General features: G+C 39.0%; 1 protein-coding gene and 1 long non-coding RNA gene across 6 annotated transcripts in view; one reads left to right on the plus strand and one right to left on the minus strand.

Annotated features, from left to right (window-relative positions):
- The window catches only part of LOC106170066 (uncharacterized), a 56189-nt gene that overhangs the window by 19712 nt on the left and 12962 nt on the right, over positions 1 to 23515 (plus strand). For 2 of the 5 annotated variants that reach the window (XM_086997160.1, XM_013549791.2), the window contains exon 2: positions 8956 to 9008. Coding sequence is in view for 3 of the 5 variants with exons in the window: in XM_013549791.2 (XP_013405245.2) it covers positions 8956 to 9008 (53 nt within the window). In the remaining 2 variants the exon portion in view is untranslated. Of the gene's footprint in view, positions 1 to 8955; positions 9009 to 13675; positions 13862 to 20881; positions 21313 to 23515 lie in introns of those variants that run through there. The other 3 variants (XM_086997158.1, XM_086997159.1, XM_086997161.1) reach the window with 2 other exon arrangements.
- Positions 464 to 17017, minus strand: LOC147759397 (uncharacterized). The gene is made up of 2 exons (XR_015331347.1): positions 15887 to 17017; positions 464 to 1349 (listed from the first exon to the last, which is right to left on the minus strand). It is a non-coding gene; the product is annotated as an uncharacterized LOC147759397 (long non-coding RNA).

A 23515-nucleotide genomic window follows, 5' to 3' on the forward strand; every position in this document is an offset into this window, starting at 1 on the left:
AGTTAGCACCCTTTCTTCCTTTTCCTGTTTGGTATTTAAACTCTTGGTCAAGCAAGAAGGACATATAGGTCTTCATATTTTGTTTTGAGCAAACTTCAGCCAGAGAAAAACAATGGGGGAAGGGGTGAGTTTTCTTTATGCACCCTGAATTGAAAACGTGATTGCAAACACATTTTCATCATCAACATGCGTACAGAGTTGAATTTCCAGTGACCTCCGAGCTTCAGGGTGTGTGTGTGTGTGTGAGAGAGAGAGAGAGAGAGAGAGAGAGAGAGGGCGTCAAATATTCAGTGTTGACAGGTTTTTGCGGTATTCGTTAAACTTGATATCGCCACTGGGTGTAAAATAACATATCGGTTTCTTGACAACTGATCTGTCGCCGCGGGGTGGCACCCTCATGAGGGATGAAGATGGTAATTCAAGACAAGCTTAGGGCGGAGAATTAAAACATACTTCAAACGCCTTCAGAGTTTATTTTCTTTTATTCATACTTGCTTTAGTAGCGATATCTGTACTTTAAAGTAAAAATAACTACATGTAGTAAACCTCATTAAAACTGTTTAACTATCAAAATACTGTTCATTTCTTGTGGCCAAAATAATATGTCTTCTTCAAAACAGACTTATTTCTGCGACAGCCTCAGGCACGTTAGGGGTTTAAAATGTTCGTGTGAAGTGTTGACATCTCTTGAAAAACATGGATGCTCTTTTTTGTCACAAATAGTCGCCTTTTTGTTGGACAACAGAGATCAGATTGCTCAATTTTCAACTTCTGTCACTCTCAATTTTGGAAACTTGATAGCAAAATTATCCCCCTCAACCTATAAGGCGTGTTAACGATCTCTTCTAAGCTGGAAAGAGCGGGGGAGACATTTGCCGGGTTTACCCAAATTAATCAGACTGTTCACGGAACATAGTAATTCGAACCAAAATGGTACATAAATTGTGTATACGTTAATAAGCTATGCATTTGGAATGACGAGTAACTTTTAAAAAGTTTATTAAGAAGCCATTTGTCTCGCTATTTAAATTTTGTACATTTTCATCTTAACACGACGATATTAAAGTCACGAACCAAATCCAAGAAGATAAAGTACTTTGATTTTCTGCAATCCTGGTATGTAATCAGCGTGTCACTTCCGTGAGTGTAAACCTGCCTATGCATCCATCCCAATGTTTTTAATCAACATAAAAAATACAGGAACAGGAATTTTTGCCATTGCGATTCGTCTCGCCTGCCCTACCGTTGTGACTGCAGGTGACGAGGTCATGACCTCAGGTAAAATATGTCATCCAGAAGTTGTCACCTGTCCTACAAGTATGTCACCTCAGATTACGTCGGCACTTGTTCTGAAAATAAGAAGAGAGAAATTCCACAGAATATCGATTCGGTTGATTCCAATTAGCCCAAACTGAAAGCAATCACATTATTCAACCAACTCTTTCATCATATACATATGCCAGGAGCTGCTATTACCCTTCAAAATTGCTGGGGGTTATTCAGATTTAGGATACGCTTTATTTAAACATGCTAACCAAAATTTAAATTGTTAAAAAGATTGATCAGAATTTCAAATTAAGATTTTAGGTATATTGTGTTTAATTCTATATGCGGTCCGGACAGCCTAGATAATGTGAATGATGAAATTCCTCTTTCGTGTCTATTTTATGTTGGCACGCAAACGTTGAAAACTAGTACGAAATAAGTACGTGCTTCTTAATATCATAAAGGTATTATCAAATAGGAAATTCTGGGAAACGTTTGTTGTGCATGATGTATATGTATGCAGGTAGACTCGTTAGCTCATAAAGTGAACAATTTTATATGAAAGCAACATGTCCCAAGGGCATGCCACATTGCAAATAGAGCTTAGTGGCATTGTTACTGTCATTATAGTGACATTACAATTATGTTGCATTCAGCAGAATACTTGTTTTGTATCGATTACCAATTACCATCTTGTTTTTATTAGAAAAAAAAACCATGTGGCTGGACCGTTGCATTGTCGCTATAATAAACGTCAGTATAAAATCTCAACAAGATTTGGGAGGAAAAAATAATAGGCACGTGTGTGTGTTGGAATCAAACTGCTCGCCAATGCTGGAATTTTGAACTGGTACATTTTTGTGGATTAACAATTTTCAACTTGGAGTCGCCCCTAAATATGATGATTGATAATTCATTATATTCATTCATATCATTATCTCTGTATCACTACTTCTCTACAACTCTCTCTCTCTCTCTCTCTCTCTCTCTCTCTCTCTGCTTTGACACTGTACTACGAAGGGTAGCACAATATCATGTCGCTTAGTCCACAACGATCTATCTTCTTAACGGAAGACATCCCGACGTCTTCAAGATACACCCTTCGGCTAGACGATAAATGACAAAACTCTGAAGATGAATCGATGCAAACAAGGACACGAAGATGAATAGTTTCATGTTTCTTATTCTCACTCAACGTAAACTGTGTGAAGATAGATAAATTATAAAAAACGCGGCCTCTGTACGGACAAATATCATGCATACACAAAGCCTCTGCAAAAATATCCACAATAATGACAGCGTCCCTGGTAGAGGGTACTGATTTGTTCAGGTACATGTAAGCCCCGTCCTAGATTTTGACCCACTTACGTCACTTTAACCCAACCTGCAAGAATCTAATGACGGGCGGATTCGCTGTTACACAGGGTAGGTTCTCTGTTTTTTTGTTATTTTTCTACCGATTCCTACTGGAATATTGTTTGTTTATTCCTGTCGTTGGATCTGTGAACGAGAGCTACCCTCGGAGCTTGTGTGACATTACCTTTGTGGCATATATATGTAATCTGACGACACGAAGAGCAATTCTTTAAATATCATGTTGCAATACAAAACGATAAATCTTCTTCATTTTTCCCTTTTGGAATCTGTTTAAGTGTAAATAATATCGGAGGTAAGCTGATCACCCGCTATTTTTTATGGGGGGGGGGGGGGGGGGCGGAGTTTTTTAAGTGTAAATGATATAGGTTGTAGGCTGCTTCCCGCCTCGCCTCCCAAGGAAAAAAGTTTAACGAGGTGCATCATTAGTCACGCACAAAAATAGGCTAGAATAGACATTTATGGAAGGTGGATCTCCTGTCGGTCTCCCGCCATCGGTCGTCGAGGTATGTGCGAGCCTAGGCAAAAATCATTGGCTCCTGAACACGAGCGGGTCGGAAGTAAATCGGTCCAAAATTTGAGTTGTCTAAACGGGCCTCTGCCTTTCTGTGTAAATTTTCTTTTAAGGTTAAGAGAAGTCACTTCCGTAAGGAGGTTGCGTATTATGAAATGACAACACACTCAATATTGAAAAAGAATCGAGCTTTTGTTGATCAACTGTGTGTATTGCTTTCATTTTCCTTCCTCTTTTATGTCCAGCGAACACGGCGCGCTGTAAGCTGAGCTATCGGCATTGTGAGGTCACAATTAGCAGCACAACTCGTTTATCTCATTTGTGACGAAACAAAGTTAATTTTCATTGTACTGTTCTCATAACTGCACTTGCTCAGTCATTGTAAAACTCCCGGTTGAGGACTTCAGCTGGAGAAATATTATTTTTTGACATAGTTTTGATAAAAAAAATAAATCGCCAATAAGTCCTCCCCCATATTTCTAATTATGGGAAAATGTACAGCTTATAGCTCGATTTCAGCAAAAATCGGCTGATGTGTTTACTCTTTACCCATTGTGTCTAGCTTTAGATTGAGCTTTACACTAGAAATGTTTTTGTTTGCTAGTTTGTGTTTGTACATGTCCATTTTTCGGGTGCTGAGGTACTGGTATAAATTTTGTACCATGTGTGCCTAGCTTTAGGGGTGAATCCAGGCCCTCCCGAAATGTCCCCAAGACTACGAACTAGAGACCATAGTATGTTTTATGTAAAGAACAACAATCAGAGCGGGACCACATAAAAATGATGAAGATGTCAAAGTGGTGCATGCCTCAAATGTTTTATGAGGAGTAAAAAGGGAGACTTTGTGTGCGGTTCAGATCCAATTGCAGATATCATTTTATTACAGTGAGTTTTGAAAAATTATTTTTTGGTGAAAACATGATGGATGTGCGTTGAGGTAAAAGAGTTGGCTGTTTTCGACGTCGTCAAAAAGCACTTCTCTTGCCGGAGAAGATATTTTTGTATGCCATTAAAACTGTTGGTGTTATGGTTTATTTGGAAATGAATGAATGCCCTGTTTAAATTAAATGTTAGGAATTTGTGACATATTTCTTAGATCGGATGATAAATGAAATAAAAAATGAAATTTAAAGGTAGAAATTAAAGATTAGATGTAATTTAGTTTTGGCTAGTTTTAGGAGATTAAAATGGACATAAAGGGATCAACATTAGCCAGTCGTGGGAAATAGAGAAATTTTTTTTTTTTTTTTTTTTTTTTTTTTTTTTTTTTTTTTATTGAAAAATTTCAGTATAAGAAAGTACATATACCCAAGTATGGTAAATGCACACTGCACACTCACTCACTCTCTTACCCACACTCTCTCTCACACACACACGAATATAAGTTTATAATCTCATGAACAATAGGTGTAATAATAATAATAATAATAATAATAATAATAATAATAATAAAGATCGATACCACAATGTATTCATCCATAACTACAACATATTATTAAGCAAAAAGTGCAAAATATTATTTTGCTGAAGCTAATTAAATTCAAACATGTCTGACCAATTTTCCCATTTTTTTTCAAAGTTTGTTAAATTTAGCTTTTTTAATGCATTGAATTTTTCTATTATAAATTGATCCTTTATGTAATTTATGAGTGAAGAAAGACGCATACTTTCTTTCTTTTTGAAACTTTTGTAAATATAAAATTTCGTACAAAGAATAACAAAATTAATTGGGCTGTTTGGGTTTGTTGGATAGCCGAAAAGGATGCATTTTTCATTAAAGGTAATGTTTTTATTCGTTCTGTTAAAGATGTAAGCTTTCAGTTCTTCCCAAATTTTTTTACTATACGCGCATTGGAAGAAAGTATGCGAAATGTCTTCCCCTGCAACACCACAAAGAGAACAGACGTCATCGTTTTCAATCCCTATAGTTTTTAAATATGATTTAACAGGCAGGAGCCTATGTATTATGCGGTATTGGAACCACTGCAGTTTGGTGTTCTTTGTTGTTTCGAAACAGTTCTTATAGACATCTTTCCAATGTACATCAAAATTTGACTTTGCGTTCCATTTTTTTTCATTTGTCATTCGTGTAGCTGGCTTGTAGAGAGTTTGATAAAAGTCTCTACAGCCTTTACTATGTTTGATAAGAAGCTCTATTGCTTGAGGCAAAAAAGGGTGAGAGGTGATCTCAAGAACATCGTTATGCGTTTTATTCATAAGCCTGTGCTTAATAGAATTTCGTATACCATAAAATGTAAGCGCACAACAAAGGCTAGATTGTAGGCTAAATTTTTGTTCAAATTCTTCCTTTGTTAAAATTCTGTTACTTTCAAGAAAATCGCTAACAATTTTGACGCCTTTGTTAAACCATTTTCTTATAAACACAGGCTTGCCCCCAATCTTAAAATTATCATTATACCAAATCGGCTCCACAGATATTATACTTTTTCTTTCTAGTAAGCGTGTTAACACTAATTTCCAGGAAACCAGAACATCTTTCCAAAAACAGTTACTACAATCCTTAATAAGCTTGTCTAGATACGCATTCCCAAAAGTAAATATATAACTTATTACATCTCGATCAAAAATAGCTTGGAGAAGTGGAGCATATATGTTGTCTGTTTGATAAATTCTTCTAATCCAAGTACATTTAAGAGAAGCAATAAAGTCAAATAAATCTAGCATCTTAAGACCACCTTGTTCATAATTACCAGTTATTACACTCCTTTTCACTTTTTCCGTCTTTTTGCCCCATATAAATTGAAAGAACATTGTGTTTAGTAATTTCATGTATGTTTCATCTGGATTGGGAAGGGAAATGAATAGGTGGTTTAGCATGGGTACAACCAGGGTTTTCAGTACAGTGATTTTGCCAATGGGCGTCAAAGGTCTCCTTTCCCATTGTTGCAACATTCTTTTAATTTTTACGATGTATTGTTCAAAATTAGTTTTTATCATATCCTGCAAATTCAATGTAAATTCAATACCTAACAAATTAAAACTGTCATAAACCCAATTCATCTTCCATCTTACATGGTGAAACACCTCCTTGCTAAACTTTTTTGCGCCAATCCAAATTAGTTTGGTCTTACTCTTATTTATCGCCAAACCTGATATTTTTGAAAAGAAATCAAGTGTATTAAATGCTGCAAGAAATGAGAGTCTGCTGCCGTTGAGAATGAGGGTAGTGTCGTCAGCATATTGTGATATTCTAAATTCTGTATTCTCTATCTTTATACCAGTAATATCACTATTATTCTTGATCAGTAACGAAAGTATTTCAGCACATAAAATAAAAATGTACGGGGAGAGGGGGTCACCCTGACGGCATCCTCTCGAGATTCTGAAGTACTCGGATAAATGACCGCACTGACTAATGGAGGCGCTGCAGTCGAAATTTAATATCCCAAACCATTTTTTAATAGCGTCACCAAAATTAAAGAAGTCTAGTACATTAATTATAAAATCCCAGTCAACCGAATCGAAAGCCTTTTCAAAATCAATCAAAACAAGCAAGCCTGGAATATTTCGTTTTTCTGTGATGTGCATTAGGTCATAGAAATAGAGAAAAATTTGACCGGGAGGGTTCATTTCGATATTACTACTTCAGTACAGTTATGACCCACCATCAACCATACGTGTCATATCCTACACGCTTCACAATTCATATACAGATCATAAAACCAACCAGTACAATGAGAGGTCCAGGGAAGGGGGGGGGGGGTTGGACTCTGGGGGGCATTTGTCCGCCCTCTTCTCCGAACCTTCTCCCTCCCAGCAAAAGGTATTGGAAATGAATAGCGACGAAAGCAAGCATTTCTTTCCATCCATGTTTCCATCCTTTGTTGTTACAATTTAATAGTCCTCGTCTACTGTTTTGTATTTGATGAGGAAAAAAATAAAATAAAATAAAATAAAATAAAATAAGAAAAATAAAAAGATAAATAAATAAAATGAAATATCCTTTAGCTTCCCCTCCACACACACACACACACACACACACACACACACACACACACACAACAAAATCATAACTCAGCCGGTGGTGCATCCATCGTATGTTGCATAGTCTAATTATTAACCATTAAGTGCAACATTAGTTCCTGTAGGCTGTGAATTCTCATGACAGGAAATAATATCATATTGTTGTAATTATTCGAATACATACCTAACTGGTCACCCGTCTTTGATGCCACCATATTAAATATGAACTGGAAAGGCAGATAAACGACAAACCTTCTCAATTAATTACTTATCAAACACGATTCCCGCTGGGAGAATACATTTTAACAATTGTGAAACGCGTCCGGTTGCCTTCGGGTCATGCCATTGACGAGCAAAAGTGGCGTTTTGCCTGATGGTCGATGCAGGGTCACGATGACACTAGAAATGGTTTTGTTTGTTAGTTTGTGTTTGCACATGTACATTTTTCGGATGCTGAGGTACTGGTATAAGTTTTTACACCCAGTTACAATATTTTCTTGTGAGCACTTAGAACAAGTATTGTTCTTTTTACATTTTAAAAGATAAAATGTTATGATAATAATTTGTAAACTTAGGCATGCAGAAACAGAATCAGTGGAATTTTCTACTTATGCCATCGTCACCCCTTCTCTTTTTCTTTCTGCATAGATGGGTTCTTATTATATTGATAGGCTCAATTCTGTAACCAGTTCTGTAGCATAAATGTCATAGCTATAAATTATTTCAAATATATTCTACAACCAACCTATAGTTGAAAACGTGTATTCACTGCGTCACAATCAGACGCTCAGATATGCTTTTGTCGGACATTTTGGAAATGGGTCACGTGTGTGTGTGTGTGTCACTAGGTGCTGGTTCCATTTCTAAAAATGCTAGTACATTTATCTGTGTTTGAGCTTTATTTTTTACTATTACATCTTTACTACGCATGCAACATGGTTATTTTACACAGTGACACGTACGTGAGTACACAATGCCACTTTAGTTTGCACTTTTTGTCCTAGTATACATTTATTTCTTCATTTCTCGCGCTGTAAGTCTCTAATGTAAAAAAAGAAACATTAAGTGGCGCCCTTTTCTAAATCACCCGTTACCTTATTGAATAGAACACAGACAATGTGTTTTTAATGTTTTACAATGAGTTGACCACCAGTGATACTGTTGACACTGTGTCCAACGTTTCCTTCACTTCTGTGCGCCTTCTGATCTAGAGCGATCCGAACAGTACCTTGACACTCAGGGTACAGGACACTTTAACACAACCTGTATGGATATATATGTCTATTTAGTAGCAGGTACCCCAACTCTTTCTTTCTTCGGTTGTGTGCGCCTTCTGAACTACAGCACCCTGATACTCGGAGTTAGCTATCTATATTTAGTAGTACATTGTAGGTATCCTTGTAACCTCTCTAGCTTAACAGTCATTAACCCCTCAATGCCTGATATTGCTCATTTCTAATCATCTAAAAATATATTACATTCAATCAATGAAAGAATAAATGTATGATGTGCATAAAAAGTAAACGCACACGCACACAAACACACACGAAAAAGCTATGAAATCAGGGTGCTATCAAGGCCCTAATTTTTCCATTACAAGTAGCGTAGTACATTATCAAATAACATCAGTGAAGGTTCAATGAATGCAGTCAGGCCGGTTTTAGTCGCCGTATCCCCGCCTGGGGGCGCCTCAGACCGGTCTTGAATACGGAATTAACAGCCCGAAGTGGCTGAAGCCCTCCCTCTCGCCGCCTCTGTCTCTCTCAGTTTAACCGCACCTGGTTTTGTTAACAAATTTATTTTTTGTTGATTTGTAGAATCCGGCACCAGTCAGTCGTTCATACCGAGGACCCACTGTTCCACAAGAAGGGTAAGTACTGAAATTATTTTCTGTTCACAATTTCTGCAATATTGTCGCTTATTAAGTTTAGATTTCATAAAAGGTGTTGAGCTGTCAGACGTAAGATGAAGCGGATTGCACGTTTTATTATACCCACTCACGACAATATGTTCGCGGTAGGCTTTCTACAACCAACATAACCCTGTTTATAGAGTTTATGAAAAGGGAAGATATACATGTGCAATATTGAGTAACACGGTGCACTGAAGTCTCTAAGCGTGTTTGTGAATCATGTGTCGTGTTACTCGTTTAAAGCGAGGGGATCCCATTAAACTGACCCTGAAATTGCCACCAGTCGTCATTATAGAAATTCACAAATGCTAATAGGATATTTATCTAAGAGTCGAAATGATTCGGAATTGGTGTGTTTAGATGTTACTTTCAGTGAACATATGGACAGCAGTTCTTAATTCATTTTGTCCCAGGCAAGCATCTATCGGTCATGGCACATACGGCTATTTCTGCACCTCATCTTCCAATTATTTTAAAGGCCATTCACATATATCTATGACCGGTCATCAAAACGTTAATGTCCAGTCCTTCTTAATGTCTCTACCCTTTAGAGGGTTTAATGTCCTCTTCACCCGTCTGTGGCTTCGCACCTGTGCATTATTTTAAACTTTAATTAGTTTCCTATGAACCTTTTCAATTAGATGCCTCTATTTTCAAAATTATTCGAAAACAAAGATGTAAATTTAATAATATATAGTAGAAATATAGAAGTGGCGAGATTTTTTGCAGTGAATTTCGTATACTAACCCCCCCCCCCAAAAAAAAAAAAAAAAAAGCTGCCCATACTGAGACTGTCTGCCCCCGGGGAGACTTTTCAACAAAACCAGCTAGTTCAGTTTTTCTGTCTTACGGGTGTCATAAACTGTTGTTATCGTTTGTCTTTTTAAATGTAAGAATACAAAAATCTCCATTATCGATGTAAACTCCAGTTTAACGCCCCCGAGGTGAGGGCTGTTATGTCGGCACCTTTGATGTGTAAGGTGATTCATACATGGTGCAAGTTTTTACTTGTAAAAAAGATAACAGCGAACCTTGTTTCCATGAACTTTTACTCCTTCTGGGAAACGTGGGGATTTATGATTATTTTGTATCTATATACATTGCATTAAAAGCAGGTAAATCTATAGTAAATATAAGGTAATCTCCCAGAACCATTCCCTATTGAAGATTTCGGTTACTAAAGTCCGTCTCCGAAGCATCTTTATAGTGCACCACTACACGTACGTGTGTATGTAGATGTACTTATTATTACATGCAATTGGGACATGTGGCTGTGCACGAAAAATCTTGTTGCTTTATTAGGCCCTATACATAGTATTTGAGAAACAAAATCATATCGCGTGCAGTGACCTGACTTTTAAAGACAAGTCTTCATACATGTAGATTCCACTTTTGACTCCGAGTCTTGTGGAGGAGGAGTGAAGAGATGGATAGCGTGACAGGAGTGCAACTTGGGATGAATATATAATTATACAACCATGCTATATTACTACAGTTCCAAAATTGTTTTCAAGCTCTAGTTAACACGATCGGCTATCAGACCATAAATAACATAGCTTATCTAGGGTTGTGTGATATTGTACCCTGTTCGCTAACAATTAGGGACGTAGGCACAGAAATGAGATGTCTATTTATGTTATTATCGACACTTTGCTGAGAGAGAGAGAGAGAGGGAGAGAGAGAGAGAGAGAGAATGAGAGAGAGAGAGCGCAAACAGATGACAACATAGAATCAAAAATTCCCCAAATATAACTCTTTTCCTTACTCCACAATCTAGTGCAAATCAGGCCAAAGTAAGATTGAATACAATGTTACAGCACATTCCTTCCAGTCTCGCGCCTAGCCTTAGCAACAGCCCGTCACCTAGTAACCTTACAGGTGTAACGCGCGCATGCCAGAACTCATTGCATTTTCACCTCGGTCGACCTTACACGCGCTATAGAGTGGCACTGACCTTACTGGGTCTGACTGGAATTTCCTTGGTTAATTTCATTTCGTCACGGTACATGTGCATATGCAATTTATATATAAAACGCCTGGAAAAAGTGAACGAGAGAAAATTTGTCTGTTATTAAATTATTTGTACAAGGTATATATAATTGACTTTAATGGAATATTCGAATATCTTGGGCATTGAACTTTATATTAATAAAATCCTAGAAATTTTTAAAAAAGTAGAAAGGCATATTTTTGGTCAAATAAGCATATGCGAGCTCTGTAAGTTAACAGTATAGTTGTATGGCTCAGATACAGCCAATGGTGTGACTTAGATATTTCATGTTTTACAATTAAAACATTTTTAAGTTATATATATATATATATATATATATATATATATATATATATATATATATATATATATATATATATATATATATATATATAAACATCAAAGCAAACTTGCAGGCGGATGGCGGCGACTGAGCATGGACAATTTTTCGAAAACGCGTTTGTGAGCAGTTTTGGAAGAATGGAAAACGATTTTAAAAGCGGTCGTTGTTAATGAAGAGAAATATCTCGATAACGATGTCATGGTGCGTTTTTTATGCAATACTGCACACCTTTAGTTCTACATTCTTTAAGGTGATAAAATATCAATACTTTTAAGCAACAAAAGCCTACTGAAATACTTCAAATTAAAAACTTGTTAATATTTTGCTTGGAAGTCGTTGTACTGTGTAATGAAATTTTGTCTTTTAAGTGCAGTGATGGGACGTTAAGGAGGAGCCTAATATAGAAACGTCAGGTATAATATATTTGACTTAACACATAACATTTTGCAAAATAATGAGTCGTAATTTACCAAATATGATTCAGGCAGTATACGCACACAGTTAATAAAATACTTGGTAAATCGCCAGAATGCTTGCACCATATAATCAAAAGCAGCGATGTTTAATTCCCACTAAAGACCACCGGCATCTAATCCAGTTTCAACTTAATACATGAGATCTCTTTCACAAGATCATCTCGAGCGATAATTCAGTGTCACAAGTACCAGTATGGAACGTTCAAGTGGTATCGGTGCACCACTTACTCTCCATTGTCCTCAATCTTAAGAAGGATAATACTTAGGAGCTATGTCAAGGGGTAATGCAATACACCGACTGCTAGTCCCATCATTGTGATCCTTATCGTGAAAATTACTCTTCAGCTCTTTCTTTCATTTGGATCCTACGAGCGCACAAATTTGGCATCGGGGTCAGATGCAGTGTAACCACGTGCTCATTTGATCTGATTGATCACGTGTTTATGATATCAGATGTCACGTGATCAGTGTGACAAACTGCGCTGATCTTCTAATACATCAATAATTTAAGTTTTGTGAGATGAACTAGTAGTTCTATCTACTCTATAACTGTACTTTGATGCCGTTGAATGGTGTAAAAGATACAAGCATGTATTGTAAAGTAAAATGAAAATTCCAATCAGTACTGAATCGAAGAGTGAGGTTACAGGTGCAAATACAGCGGCACACTCGGATGGTAACAATACTCTCACCAAACGCATTTCCAAAACACAATAAACATAAGAACCTGCATGACAGTATGTTTGTGATGGAGTTGAAATAACAGCGGTGGCGGGGATATCTTTCACTAGCAAATCATCCTAAAAATTTCCATGATTTTCCATATACAAATGGCATACATGGCGTACGGCATGCTTGGTAGTAAAATCACTGGCCATGGATGATTTTTGCATGGACGATAGTAAGGAAGGCTCACTGAATATTTTCGTTTGAATTCATGCTCCATTAATCGAAAGTTAAACAGATTTGACTTGCATTTTAAAACTTTTTATGGAAAAGTTTATTTTAAAATGCATTTCAGGCGTTTTGGAGGGTGGGGTGGGGTGGGGGGGGGGAGGCAATTTTAATTATTACCATAGATGTCGTTTTTCGTAGATACCCCCTGCGTGTACAGTGTACGTGGAGCTAAGCAAGTATTTAAGACATAACAGCCACGGTCGAGGGAAGGGGGCGGGGGGGGGGGGGAGAGAGACTGCTGTAGGTCTTGGTGTTAACAGTAGACCATTGAGGAGGTCATTAGTTCGACGACAAGAGGTTGCTTAAAAGAGGAATTGCACTCCGCGTTTCTGCATTACATAGAAATACAGCGAAAAACAAATACATGCCGTTTTAAAATACTTAAAAGATTGCCGTGCAAAGTGTTTAGAGGACCCTTGGTTTGTTTGAATACTCTTCTGCAAAGGTTACTCGACGGTTCGACATTCATAGGCGTCCCAGCGAACACTGACAAACAAACAGCTTCGATCTTTTGCCTCCTTTTCTTCTACATTTCTACCCTTTCTTTCTTGAAGATAATTGATTATTTGGCAGCGAGGTCACACTTAGATCCATTGCGTGCTCTTTCCCAGGCGAAATAATATAGAAGGTGACAAATTCACACGATTTCACCCCTACACCCAACACGCCCAATAGTTCCCAAACACAATACCACGCCTTTATAAACCTACTAAAAGCTTTTACAACTCCAAAACCACGAGCAGGTAAATGACACAGACTTTGTTTAGAATATATCAAATAGTCTTTTGACCCGTTAAAGGGAAGGGGGGCAACGGTAAACGGTGGATTGGTGCTCATTGCGTAAGAGGATATGGAAAAAAGGGAAATCAACCGAGGCGGGGACGGGATAACGAGTGGACTGTGATTTGGTGACAGAGTGGAAGACATCGTGGTGTCAGCTGGCGTATATGGGGACAAATTAGCTGTCGCCTGTTCCCAATTATTTCAGGGGTTTGGTAATACGGTCTTCGCGTGAAAATCGATACTTTAAGAGGGGATATTAAAGGTGAGTTGTACGTGTGATTGATGAAAGTCTCGGTTAAGAATTTTCGATATGAGGGGAGGTATAACGAATATATACTTATTTACATATAATTTTTTTTTCTTTGGGGGGGGGGGGTGACTCAATGTTTCTATATTGTATAATTGCGGTTAACACGTTTTATTTTTCTGAAATATAAGTTAGAAGAGAACGATCTTTGTCCATGCATGTCTCAATTCATAGTTCAGAAGCCGAAATTAAGCACAGCATAAGCAAAGAAAGATCTCATGGGTACAGTAATAAAATCTTTCGTGTATACTTTGCAACAGAGACAACAGAGCAAGCAAAATTAAGTCGCTACAACAGTAGGGAAATACACTCCTAGATATTTCTAAAACTAAGCCTTGAATAGATTTTAATATCAAGAACACGAGCGATTCACATTGGAAATTCCAATTGGAAATGAAAACACCCCAGAAATCAAAACTCATTCCATTTCTGTTTGACCAGCCGTACTGTCTTAGCTCTATCCACACTAAATACTTAAGTCGTAATTTTTTGTCGATGTCTTCACATTTTTTTTACAAATATTAGGGCGGCTCGATCGAATAAAATGGATCAACTCCAGAAAGCCGTGCCTTTCACTTTGCTTTCTTAGCTGCAATGTTATCGTGACCTGACGTATTGACTGAATAAACCAAGTCTGACGAAGTCTTTACGCCACGCATGTTATAGAAATAAACCCGAAAACAATTGTACATATTACAGCGCAGTCTTCTTGTAGAAGGGAATGTTTTACGCTACAGTGAACTCGGATCGATAGTTTCGAAAATGAAGCTTGATCAACATGAATTGCCGGCGGAAATTTGGGTATGGTTTAAAGAATTAATTTTCAGCTCCACATTGTAGAGCGTATTAGGATAAGCTATTTGCTAGACGCACCTAAACAGTACAACAATGCCAGTTGATAGAGTTTTACAAAAATTACAAAAAAGACGGAGGCAGACTCGTTCATTGTGGAGATGTTTAATTTACTTATAAAAGGCATTCGGGTCATTATAAAAATATGCGTCTAAGGTGAGGGTTGGATTATCGGTTGAGGGGTGTGTACGTGTGTGTGTGTGTGTGTGTGTGCGTGTGTGCGTGTGTTTGTGGGAGGGAGGGGGAGGGGGCTGTGTGTGTGTGAGGGAGAGGGTGTGGCTGGGTGTAGAGGAGCAGGGGTAGATTACAGGAAATGTGTGACTCACAACAGGGGTATGGAGTCTCGTTGTGGGGGGGGGGGGCGAGGAGGGGGGGGGGGAGGATTTTTTTAAGTGCGACAGTGGAAACAAATTAGCCATCCCGTGACATGTAAAAAATTAAGGATTGTCACATACGCCCTTGTAAAATTACATTTTTTTCTTAACGCAACAAGCAGTTTTGTCCAGGGTGAAAATAAATGGTTTGTCAGATGACCACTGAATGTCCACCGGACCAACCCCCAAAATAATCGCGTGACAGAAAAGTAGTGTCCGAAATGGGGTCAACTCTCCACTGTAATTGGTAAACAGGAGTGGTGACCGGTCTTTTTTAACGATACGTATCATATATCACCCATTTAATGGCTCGATGAACATAAAAATTGAAGGAACATCAATAATGGCGGACTGGATGAACAGGGATAAGATATCAGCAACCTCCGCTCTCAAACTGTCAAATGGACGCTCACTCACTCACGCGATAATCATGCTCACACGTGTTTGAAACAAAACAAAAACGCACCCACTTAAGGGCAGCAGAGATAGACTGAAACACACGCAAGGTTGCTTGTTAAACAGCTACATAGACGAGTGAAATAAATAAATAAATAAATAAATAAATAAATAAATAAATAAATGGTAAGACAAATAAAGCAGTAAGGATAAAAAAAATGAATAAATAATTCGATAAATTTGACCATACACCTGATTTTTTGTATTGACACAACAAACTTGCATACTATCATGTACTTAATTTGACCTTACAGGGAAAAGTTAAAAAAGAAACGATTGTATCCTATGCGTGACTTACAATGCATGATGTACACTGTAGAGCGCATTGATGTTCCGAAGATTGATGTCTTCAGTTCGGGTCACTCCCGCGGTACAAGATGACACGTCTCCAGTAATGGAATTGACGTGTTTCACTACTTTCCTCGTGCCCCAGGCCCCCACCGCCTTGGTAATAATAAATTACTGTATTGATTCGCTTGAGAAAATGTAACAGATGCATCTTAGCTAGTGTATGAAGTTATGCTGGATTTGTATATTGAGCATACTACAAATTCTAGTCTTAGTAGATCGCTGAGAAATGAGTACTATGGGCTCATTCCCACAGACATCATCGGCGTACACAGATCGATCCAACTCCGCGGGGGCTGTCGCTGAATGCAATCAGTATAACAGATTTACAGTCTCCTCCTTGCGTTTAGTGGAATACAGAAAGCTGGTGATTTTAAGAGTACTTTGAAAATAAGAGGAGGCGTGTCATTCAGTTAAGCTGATTGCACTCGGCGAGAGTCTCCGCAGAGTTGGATCGAACTACGTAGATCGATGGTGGCTATGGGAATGGGGTCTAATATGCTGGTTGAGAACAGCCAATATTCTGCACGTAGATTCCTCACAAAGATACGACCTAATTTCCGTGTGAACTATCAAGGGTAGTATGCAAACTGAAGAGCAGAGGTCGGCCCGTGTGGGGTATGCAAGCAGTTGGCATACAGCTTTTTTTATGCATTCTGAGGCCACTCACAGCTGCCGTGTTTAGTTTTTTTATCATCCTCTCCGCTTCGTTTACACGTGCACGACCTCGGTCACTGTGTGGCGTTGTTTCCCGGAGAGTAGCGAATAGTGAACTCGAGATGACATCATTCTGTTAACGTATGGAGGTTAGTGGACGCTCAACACGTTTTTGTCACGGTTTGTAGGCATCTTGTGCTCGGGGTTGCACAGTGTAAGCTCGGGGACGTCCAGCTGTGTCGCGAAGACCGAGACGTAACTCCAACCCACAGTGAATAGAACAAATCTTTGGGCAGTGTCGTCAACGCTGATTGCGACACCAACAGGGGCGACGCCGTACATATTGTTAATGCCCGGAACTCGATTCAATTGAAATGCGACGTCAAGGATATAAACACAAAGAAAACTGCATTGCGTGATCAAACTTATGTCTCGTTGGATAAGTTTCTTAGCCAGAGTCTCTTAAAGTGACAGCGACTTCTAGGTAAGAGGGAGCGGTTTCACAATCAGGTAGTTATATACTGAGGTATCTCCATTAAGGGGTTAAAAGAGACCGGACGTGACTTCCGGGCTGTTGGGTAAAGCACTCAATGCCCCTTACTGTGCTCTTGATACAAAATCACAGACTTTGTAATTGAAATAGCTGAGGCACCAGAGTGTCTGCAACAATACACGTACCCTGTTGCTGTTAGGCTTGGCAGTTCTGAGAAAACATTGCCGAGGATAAAGCAATCGGTATAAACTTACTTCCGGGTTTCCGTGTTGCAAGACTTCCAGGTCGTCTACTTGCGCAACTCGGGTAGCTTATAAAGCTAGACGAGACAGTCAGCAGTTCAGGATATTAAAATAGAAACACTACGGTTCAAATTGTCATCTGGACGATTAAGTGTGACCAGTGTGAGATTAAGTTGTCAGGGAAATAATTGCGAAAGAATTCGAGATTTTTTGTCAGATTTTTCTATCCCGAATATCGTTACGACGCATTTGCCTGTTAGAAAAACAAATTGGTGCAAATTAAACGGCTTATAAGGACAGACACTACTCTGAACGTGACACTGCATTTGTGGAAAAGCAGACTCCACGGATTTACACATTATCTGAAGAAAAACAAAAAAAGCAACTTGATCGAGTAACAACATTCTGACAAAAGGAGACAAAAAAAACTCAGAAAAGACCATGGCTGAAGACATGATAGACCCTGGTGTGATACACGTTAACAACCTCGGTTCAGCACCGCCACGTGCCGTCGACCCTGACGTGTCAGATATTCCTCTTGTCAGCAGTTTAAACAGGTCTGTTGATCCCGGGGTGATCGTCATCTCAGAAGAGCTAGATCTCCCCCTCAAGGCAACACCGGATCAGGGGATTGATCCTGGTGTTATTGTGCCAACTGCGCATGCTCCACTCAGTGTAGATCCGGGTGTTATTATACCAACTACGCATGCTCCACTCAGTGTCGATCCGGGTGTTATTATACCAACTACGCATGCTCCAGTCAGTGTCGATCCGGGGGTTATTATACCAACTACGCATGCTCCACTCGGTATAGATCCGGGGGTTATTATACCAACTGCGCATGCCCCACTCAACATAGATCCTGGAGTTATTATTCCGATTGCTACAGCAACCTCGTATTCTGCCCCACCGGATTTGGACAGAACAGATTCTGACACTATTATACCAAAGACGAGCGGCTCTGCACTAACAGCATATCCCGAACCGGCAATTGATCCGGGCGTCATAATTCCAAATATGAATCCGCCGAATGTAGAAGCAAAATCGGATCCGAACAAGGAAGACGTAATCATACCAAAACTGCGTACTGCTCCTTTGCGAGCCTCGCCGGATTCAGAGAATATAGACCCCGGTGTTATTAATCCGAATATGTGAGAGACAACTGTGTAAAAGCGACACCGGATGATATCGGACTGATCCGGAGGGAAAAAACTATCGAGACCGTATGAGATTATGAAAAAAGGATAACGCCGGATCAGGGCATGGGCCTGGTGGTGGTGGCTGTGTTTAAGTTCCATTCGATTGAACGCACATTCGCCGTGCTGGAAGTTAAAACGTTGAAGCGGTGTTCCATGAAAAATGACATCACATCAGTATTAAAAGACTAGTACATGTACATGTATTTAGATTTTGTTCTCAGTACTTAGGACACATTTGATCTCGAAGAAGAGCACAAGTTACGTGATTATATACTCATCGACAGAGTCGAGAAGGGCGATTTAATCTGTGGTCATGATACTGGAACTAACCTATAATGATATTGAATAAAATCAGTGTGATCGAGCTTTACACAGGCGGTAAAATCTACAAGTAAGGACAATAGTGTCTAAACAGCGTGTTACCGAGGACTGGGACAGAAATGAAGAAATGAAATTAAGTCGACATTCCTGCGAACTTCGTCAAGAATCAGCATTAATATAAAGAATGTTTTGGTCAGGTATATGACATGAATGTAATCGTTACGAAATGACTCGAAACACTCTACGGAGCATTGTTGTACTCAATTATATATGTTACGTTTTTTCTTAAACGGTATATAATAAGAAAAGAGATCATTTTAAAACAATTTAGATATAGATTTGTAAATATAATACAATGTTAGATTGCAACACTTCCAACTCTAGTCATTTACGATCAAGTATTTATTTCATTTCTCGTGCAGCTTTAGTAGGCCTATTTATTACAGTATAATATATGTACACGAAAACGTTTTAGTTTTCAACTTTGATATAAAAAATATATTAGCTTTCCTACAGTAACACAAGTAGCAGCCTTTTCTAGGTTTATGTCCCTTTTGTGCTGTACTAAAAAAATGTGCGCGTTATGTATTTTGTTAACGTCAAATATCTGTTGCTCTTCAAAAAAATTGTAAATAGAACAAACTTTAACTTAAAAGCGGTGACGTTCATTTTACCAGAGTTTAATGTAAATAAACGTGAAATAAAACAACAATATAGTTAATGCAGTTTTGCACCGGTCACTGAACAGATTGTTGCAAAGGTACAGTCCTCATTAACTTCCTCTCTCTCTCTCTCTCTCTCTCTCTCTCTCAGTCCTGAACTTACAAGAATGACCCGAGGTTGTAGTGCCCGACTACCTTTTAACCGAACACGTGTGCGTTAATGAGGCCCGGATTTAAAAAAGCTGTTAAAACAAATGCCGGCATTGGTGAAAAAGTGACCTCGGCACCAATATTACCAGACTGTAACACTTCAATGCAAAATAATTACTTTAAGCTTAGTTATTTGAGGTCATACTCTAAGGAATAAAACAATTTGGTCCATGTATGGAAGGCAGGGGAGAGAGTACTTGACTGTATCCAAATTTCGTAGTTTCGTAAAAGGGCAAGAGACGTACAGTAGTTACTATTTTTTATGCTTTGCGAGGTAGACAGAAGTCGAACACCGGTGAAGATCAGCGGAAGGTGTAAGGAAATTTGACAGTGGAGCACGTGTCTCGATTCTGTAAATAACATGGTAGGATACTCGCCCCCAAATTGCTTCTGGGTGTGACTACGTTGTGTGCACTAACACATTCGCCCTATCAGTGCCTGGATTAAGATGGTTTGGGGGGGGGGGGGGTGTAAGAAGGGGAGGGGGAGAGGGTGTTAAAGGGGGATGGGATGTTGGACGGATTGGAGGTGGGGTGTGTTGGAGTTGCTGATGAAGGGTTTGGACTTGTACGTAAAATTGAGGATAACAACAAGATGGATGAGCTCTGCGGTTATCGTAATATATATGATATTCTGTCAGTTTTCTTTAATTCTTTTGAGTACAACAGTTGACCAAAGATATTTTGTTTTGGCTAAACTTGAAATTGAAGGCCTTTGCACTGAGATGTGCCACGTAAAATGAACACTTGTTGCTCTGGCTTATCAAAAGATTAAATTCTGATTTTAAAAAAGTTTAAGTTTAACTCTCTCTAACATTTCTTTATATCTTAAGACCTGGCATGGGGACCGCTTGGGGGGGGGGGGGGTAAGAAGTCGTCAGTAATACAGCGTAGCGTTTGTTTATCAACGAGATAGATCGGGTTACTTCAAACGCTCCACGTCCTATCACAATATCAAGTGTCCTGCTACCTCCCCTTATCATATGGTTATGCAGCGGCGACACAGAAACGTTGAATAACGAGAGATATATATTCATGATGATACTGATACACACACATGTACATAGCGGGCATTCTGTCTTAGAAGAGATGCCCCCCTGTTCATGAACACGTTGTCCTCGCGTTGATGCCATACGTGACACTTAAATTTTGACTTTGACTCCATTTAGACTCGCTCTGATGACTAGGATTTACGTGCAAAAATGTAGAAATCTTACAGGAGTACATCTACGACGACTGAGAGCTCGGGAATTAGGAGAGACAGCTGTTAGGATGGACGTTTTGGGAAAGTTTCGTGAACATGTAGGCGATGTTTCATCTTGAAAAGCGGACCTGTAATCTGCAAGTTACAGCGTTGTCATGACGACGGCTGGATGAAAACACAACGATGAGCATTCTCGGCTGATATTAATAATTCAGTTTTTAATTTCGCTGTTTAAATCTTTTTCGTCTGACACCAGCATTATGTTGCTTGCTATGGTGTACCTGTACATTTTCCTCAGGGATGTCTGGATAAGACTTTACGTAACCAGAGAAGACAAAAAGAGACTGTCACAGAAATTTCCCGAGAAGATACAAGGGCAATCCAACTCGGTAATCCGCTTGAGTCAGATTTACATAATCTGTTTAACGTTAAAATTTAGGTAGCGGTTGCAAGAGGTATGCAATAATTCAATAGTCGTGTAGGGAAGCAGACACCGTAGTATATTAACACCACGGGTTCACGCCATTTGGACTTTTAATAGATCTGGGACCTCCTGGTTCATATCAGTAGTGTGTGTGTGTGTGTGTGTGTGTGTGTGTGTGTGTGTGTGTGTGCGCGCGCACGCGCTCACATGGGACACGTATGTCGTAGCAAGATCAGCTTCTTTATCAGCGGATAGTGAAAAGGGGTGTATATATATTAAAGATGAAGTTTGATGTCGTACCACTCAACCAAAGATAACCTACCGCGCTTTTTTTATGCTGCATTATTTTCAACTCAGCATGAATACGGTATTTAAACATTTTTCTATGTGTTTTAATTCTGTAGCTTAATTTAATTTAAGATGAGCCTGCCTCCTAATTGATACAAGACTGCAATACCTCTTTACATATTCACCTTAGGTTAACCCAATATCTAATACATCACACAGTGTGGCACCTAGATGTTCAAGACCCTCTTGATTATGCAAATAATATACAGTAGAATTGATGCATTGTGGACGTGTACCATAACACACCTAGGGGGGGGGGGCATAGCGGGCACGTACACCCCCACCCCCGCCCGTAGTTTTTCAGGTGTTCTCCTCCTTTCTCTCTCTCTCTCTCTCTCTCTCTCTCTCTCTCTCTCCAAACAACAGTGTAACCAACTGAAAGAGATAAAAGCCAAGCAATCTCTCATCCGCGTGTCCTACATATTCTATTGAAATCGTCCTCGTCTATTATTGTGCCAGGCAGTTATTGTAATAGCTGTGGCCCCTCCCTCCTTCGCTTCGAAGCTAAATCTCGGCACCGTCAGTTAATTATACCCGTTATGGGACTTCTTAGAAATTTTGTACGATATGACTTGTGTGCTGATAAGTTTTTTGACATGTATATATAAGTGTGGGGACGGGAAACATTTAATGAAAGAGTTAGGTAAATGTGAAACGCTCATTTCATCAAAGTTTCAGGATTGGGACTGAACCCCGTTATTGAGCCTAAGTATTGATAACGATAAGTAATTATTTAATAACGATTTCGCAAAGATACCCTTTTTCATGCTTTCTGTGTATAGCTTTTGGGTAATCATTAACGGAAATGTGCTCAGAACCATTGTAGATAATATGATGTAGTTTCATTTTGTCTGTGCACCAAAGTGTGACTGAATAATATTAGGATATTGTTATCATATGCTACGTACACTGTATATTGGCGAGGGCCCCGTTAGGGGGATAGGGGGTGATCACAGTTCACGGGAAATCAAATCATCAATTCACAAATCTTAAAACTTTATTCAAACTAGGATCCAAAATAAAGGATCTTTATTTTGGATCCTAGATTCAAATACCACTGGTCACTTTCGAAAATCCTGAAAATGACGATTCCCCGGGCATAATGACTTCGTTTCACGAAGGCTAAAGAGAATAGTAGTCTTCACGGGTCAAGGTGTGCTCCACGGAAAAAAACGAACATATCACGCATTTGGATTATAAAGAAAGGCCTTCCCGGGTAATGAAAATACCCAAATGTGCCTCTCATAATTTCAAAACCTAGAAACTGCATTTTTCATGTGTGAGCAACATTCCGCTTTCTCGCAACTCATTTAAATGCATATCAGACACTAATTTTGGATTTCTTTTGTTTTGAAAGATTTTTCTATTTCAGTGTTTTCTGTCTGTTGTTATCCATGAATCAGACAAACGACCTGTCTGTCCTAATACTATAATATCCTGTTTATTATCATTTCATCATTGGACGGAATGCAATCGCGTGTGATTGATCAGAATTGTATAATTCCCACAGGGCTTTATGCTAAATGTTTTCTTTCTTACTGCTAGTCTCTAATTCCCGCTCACACAGGTTAAAATATAGCTTCGAGAGAGAGAGAGAGAGAGAGAGAGAGAGAGAGAGAGAGAGAGAGAGAGAGAGAGAGAGAGACCCGTCTAACGGTTTTAAGACGAAAGCAGTGATGAAATGGACACCACCTCAGCGGAAATTCACCTTAATGAATGAAGTGTGAACTGGGAAGGTGACCTGCTGCTGGACTGACGACTGTCTAGTTACTGCATGTACAGTCGATCGCTGGCGTCAATAGGAACGCGCCAGGACCAGT

The sequence above is a fragment of the Lingula anatina genome, chromosome 10 (genome assembly GCF_051362555.1).
Source record: "Lingula anatina isolate TDL-2025a chromosome 10, LinAna3.0, whole genome shotgun sequence".
Taxonomy (NCBI): Eukaryota; Metazoa; Brachiopoda; class Lingulata; order Lingulida; family Lingulidae; genus Lingula; species Lingula anatina.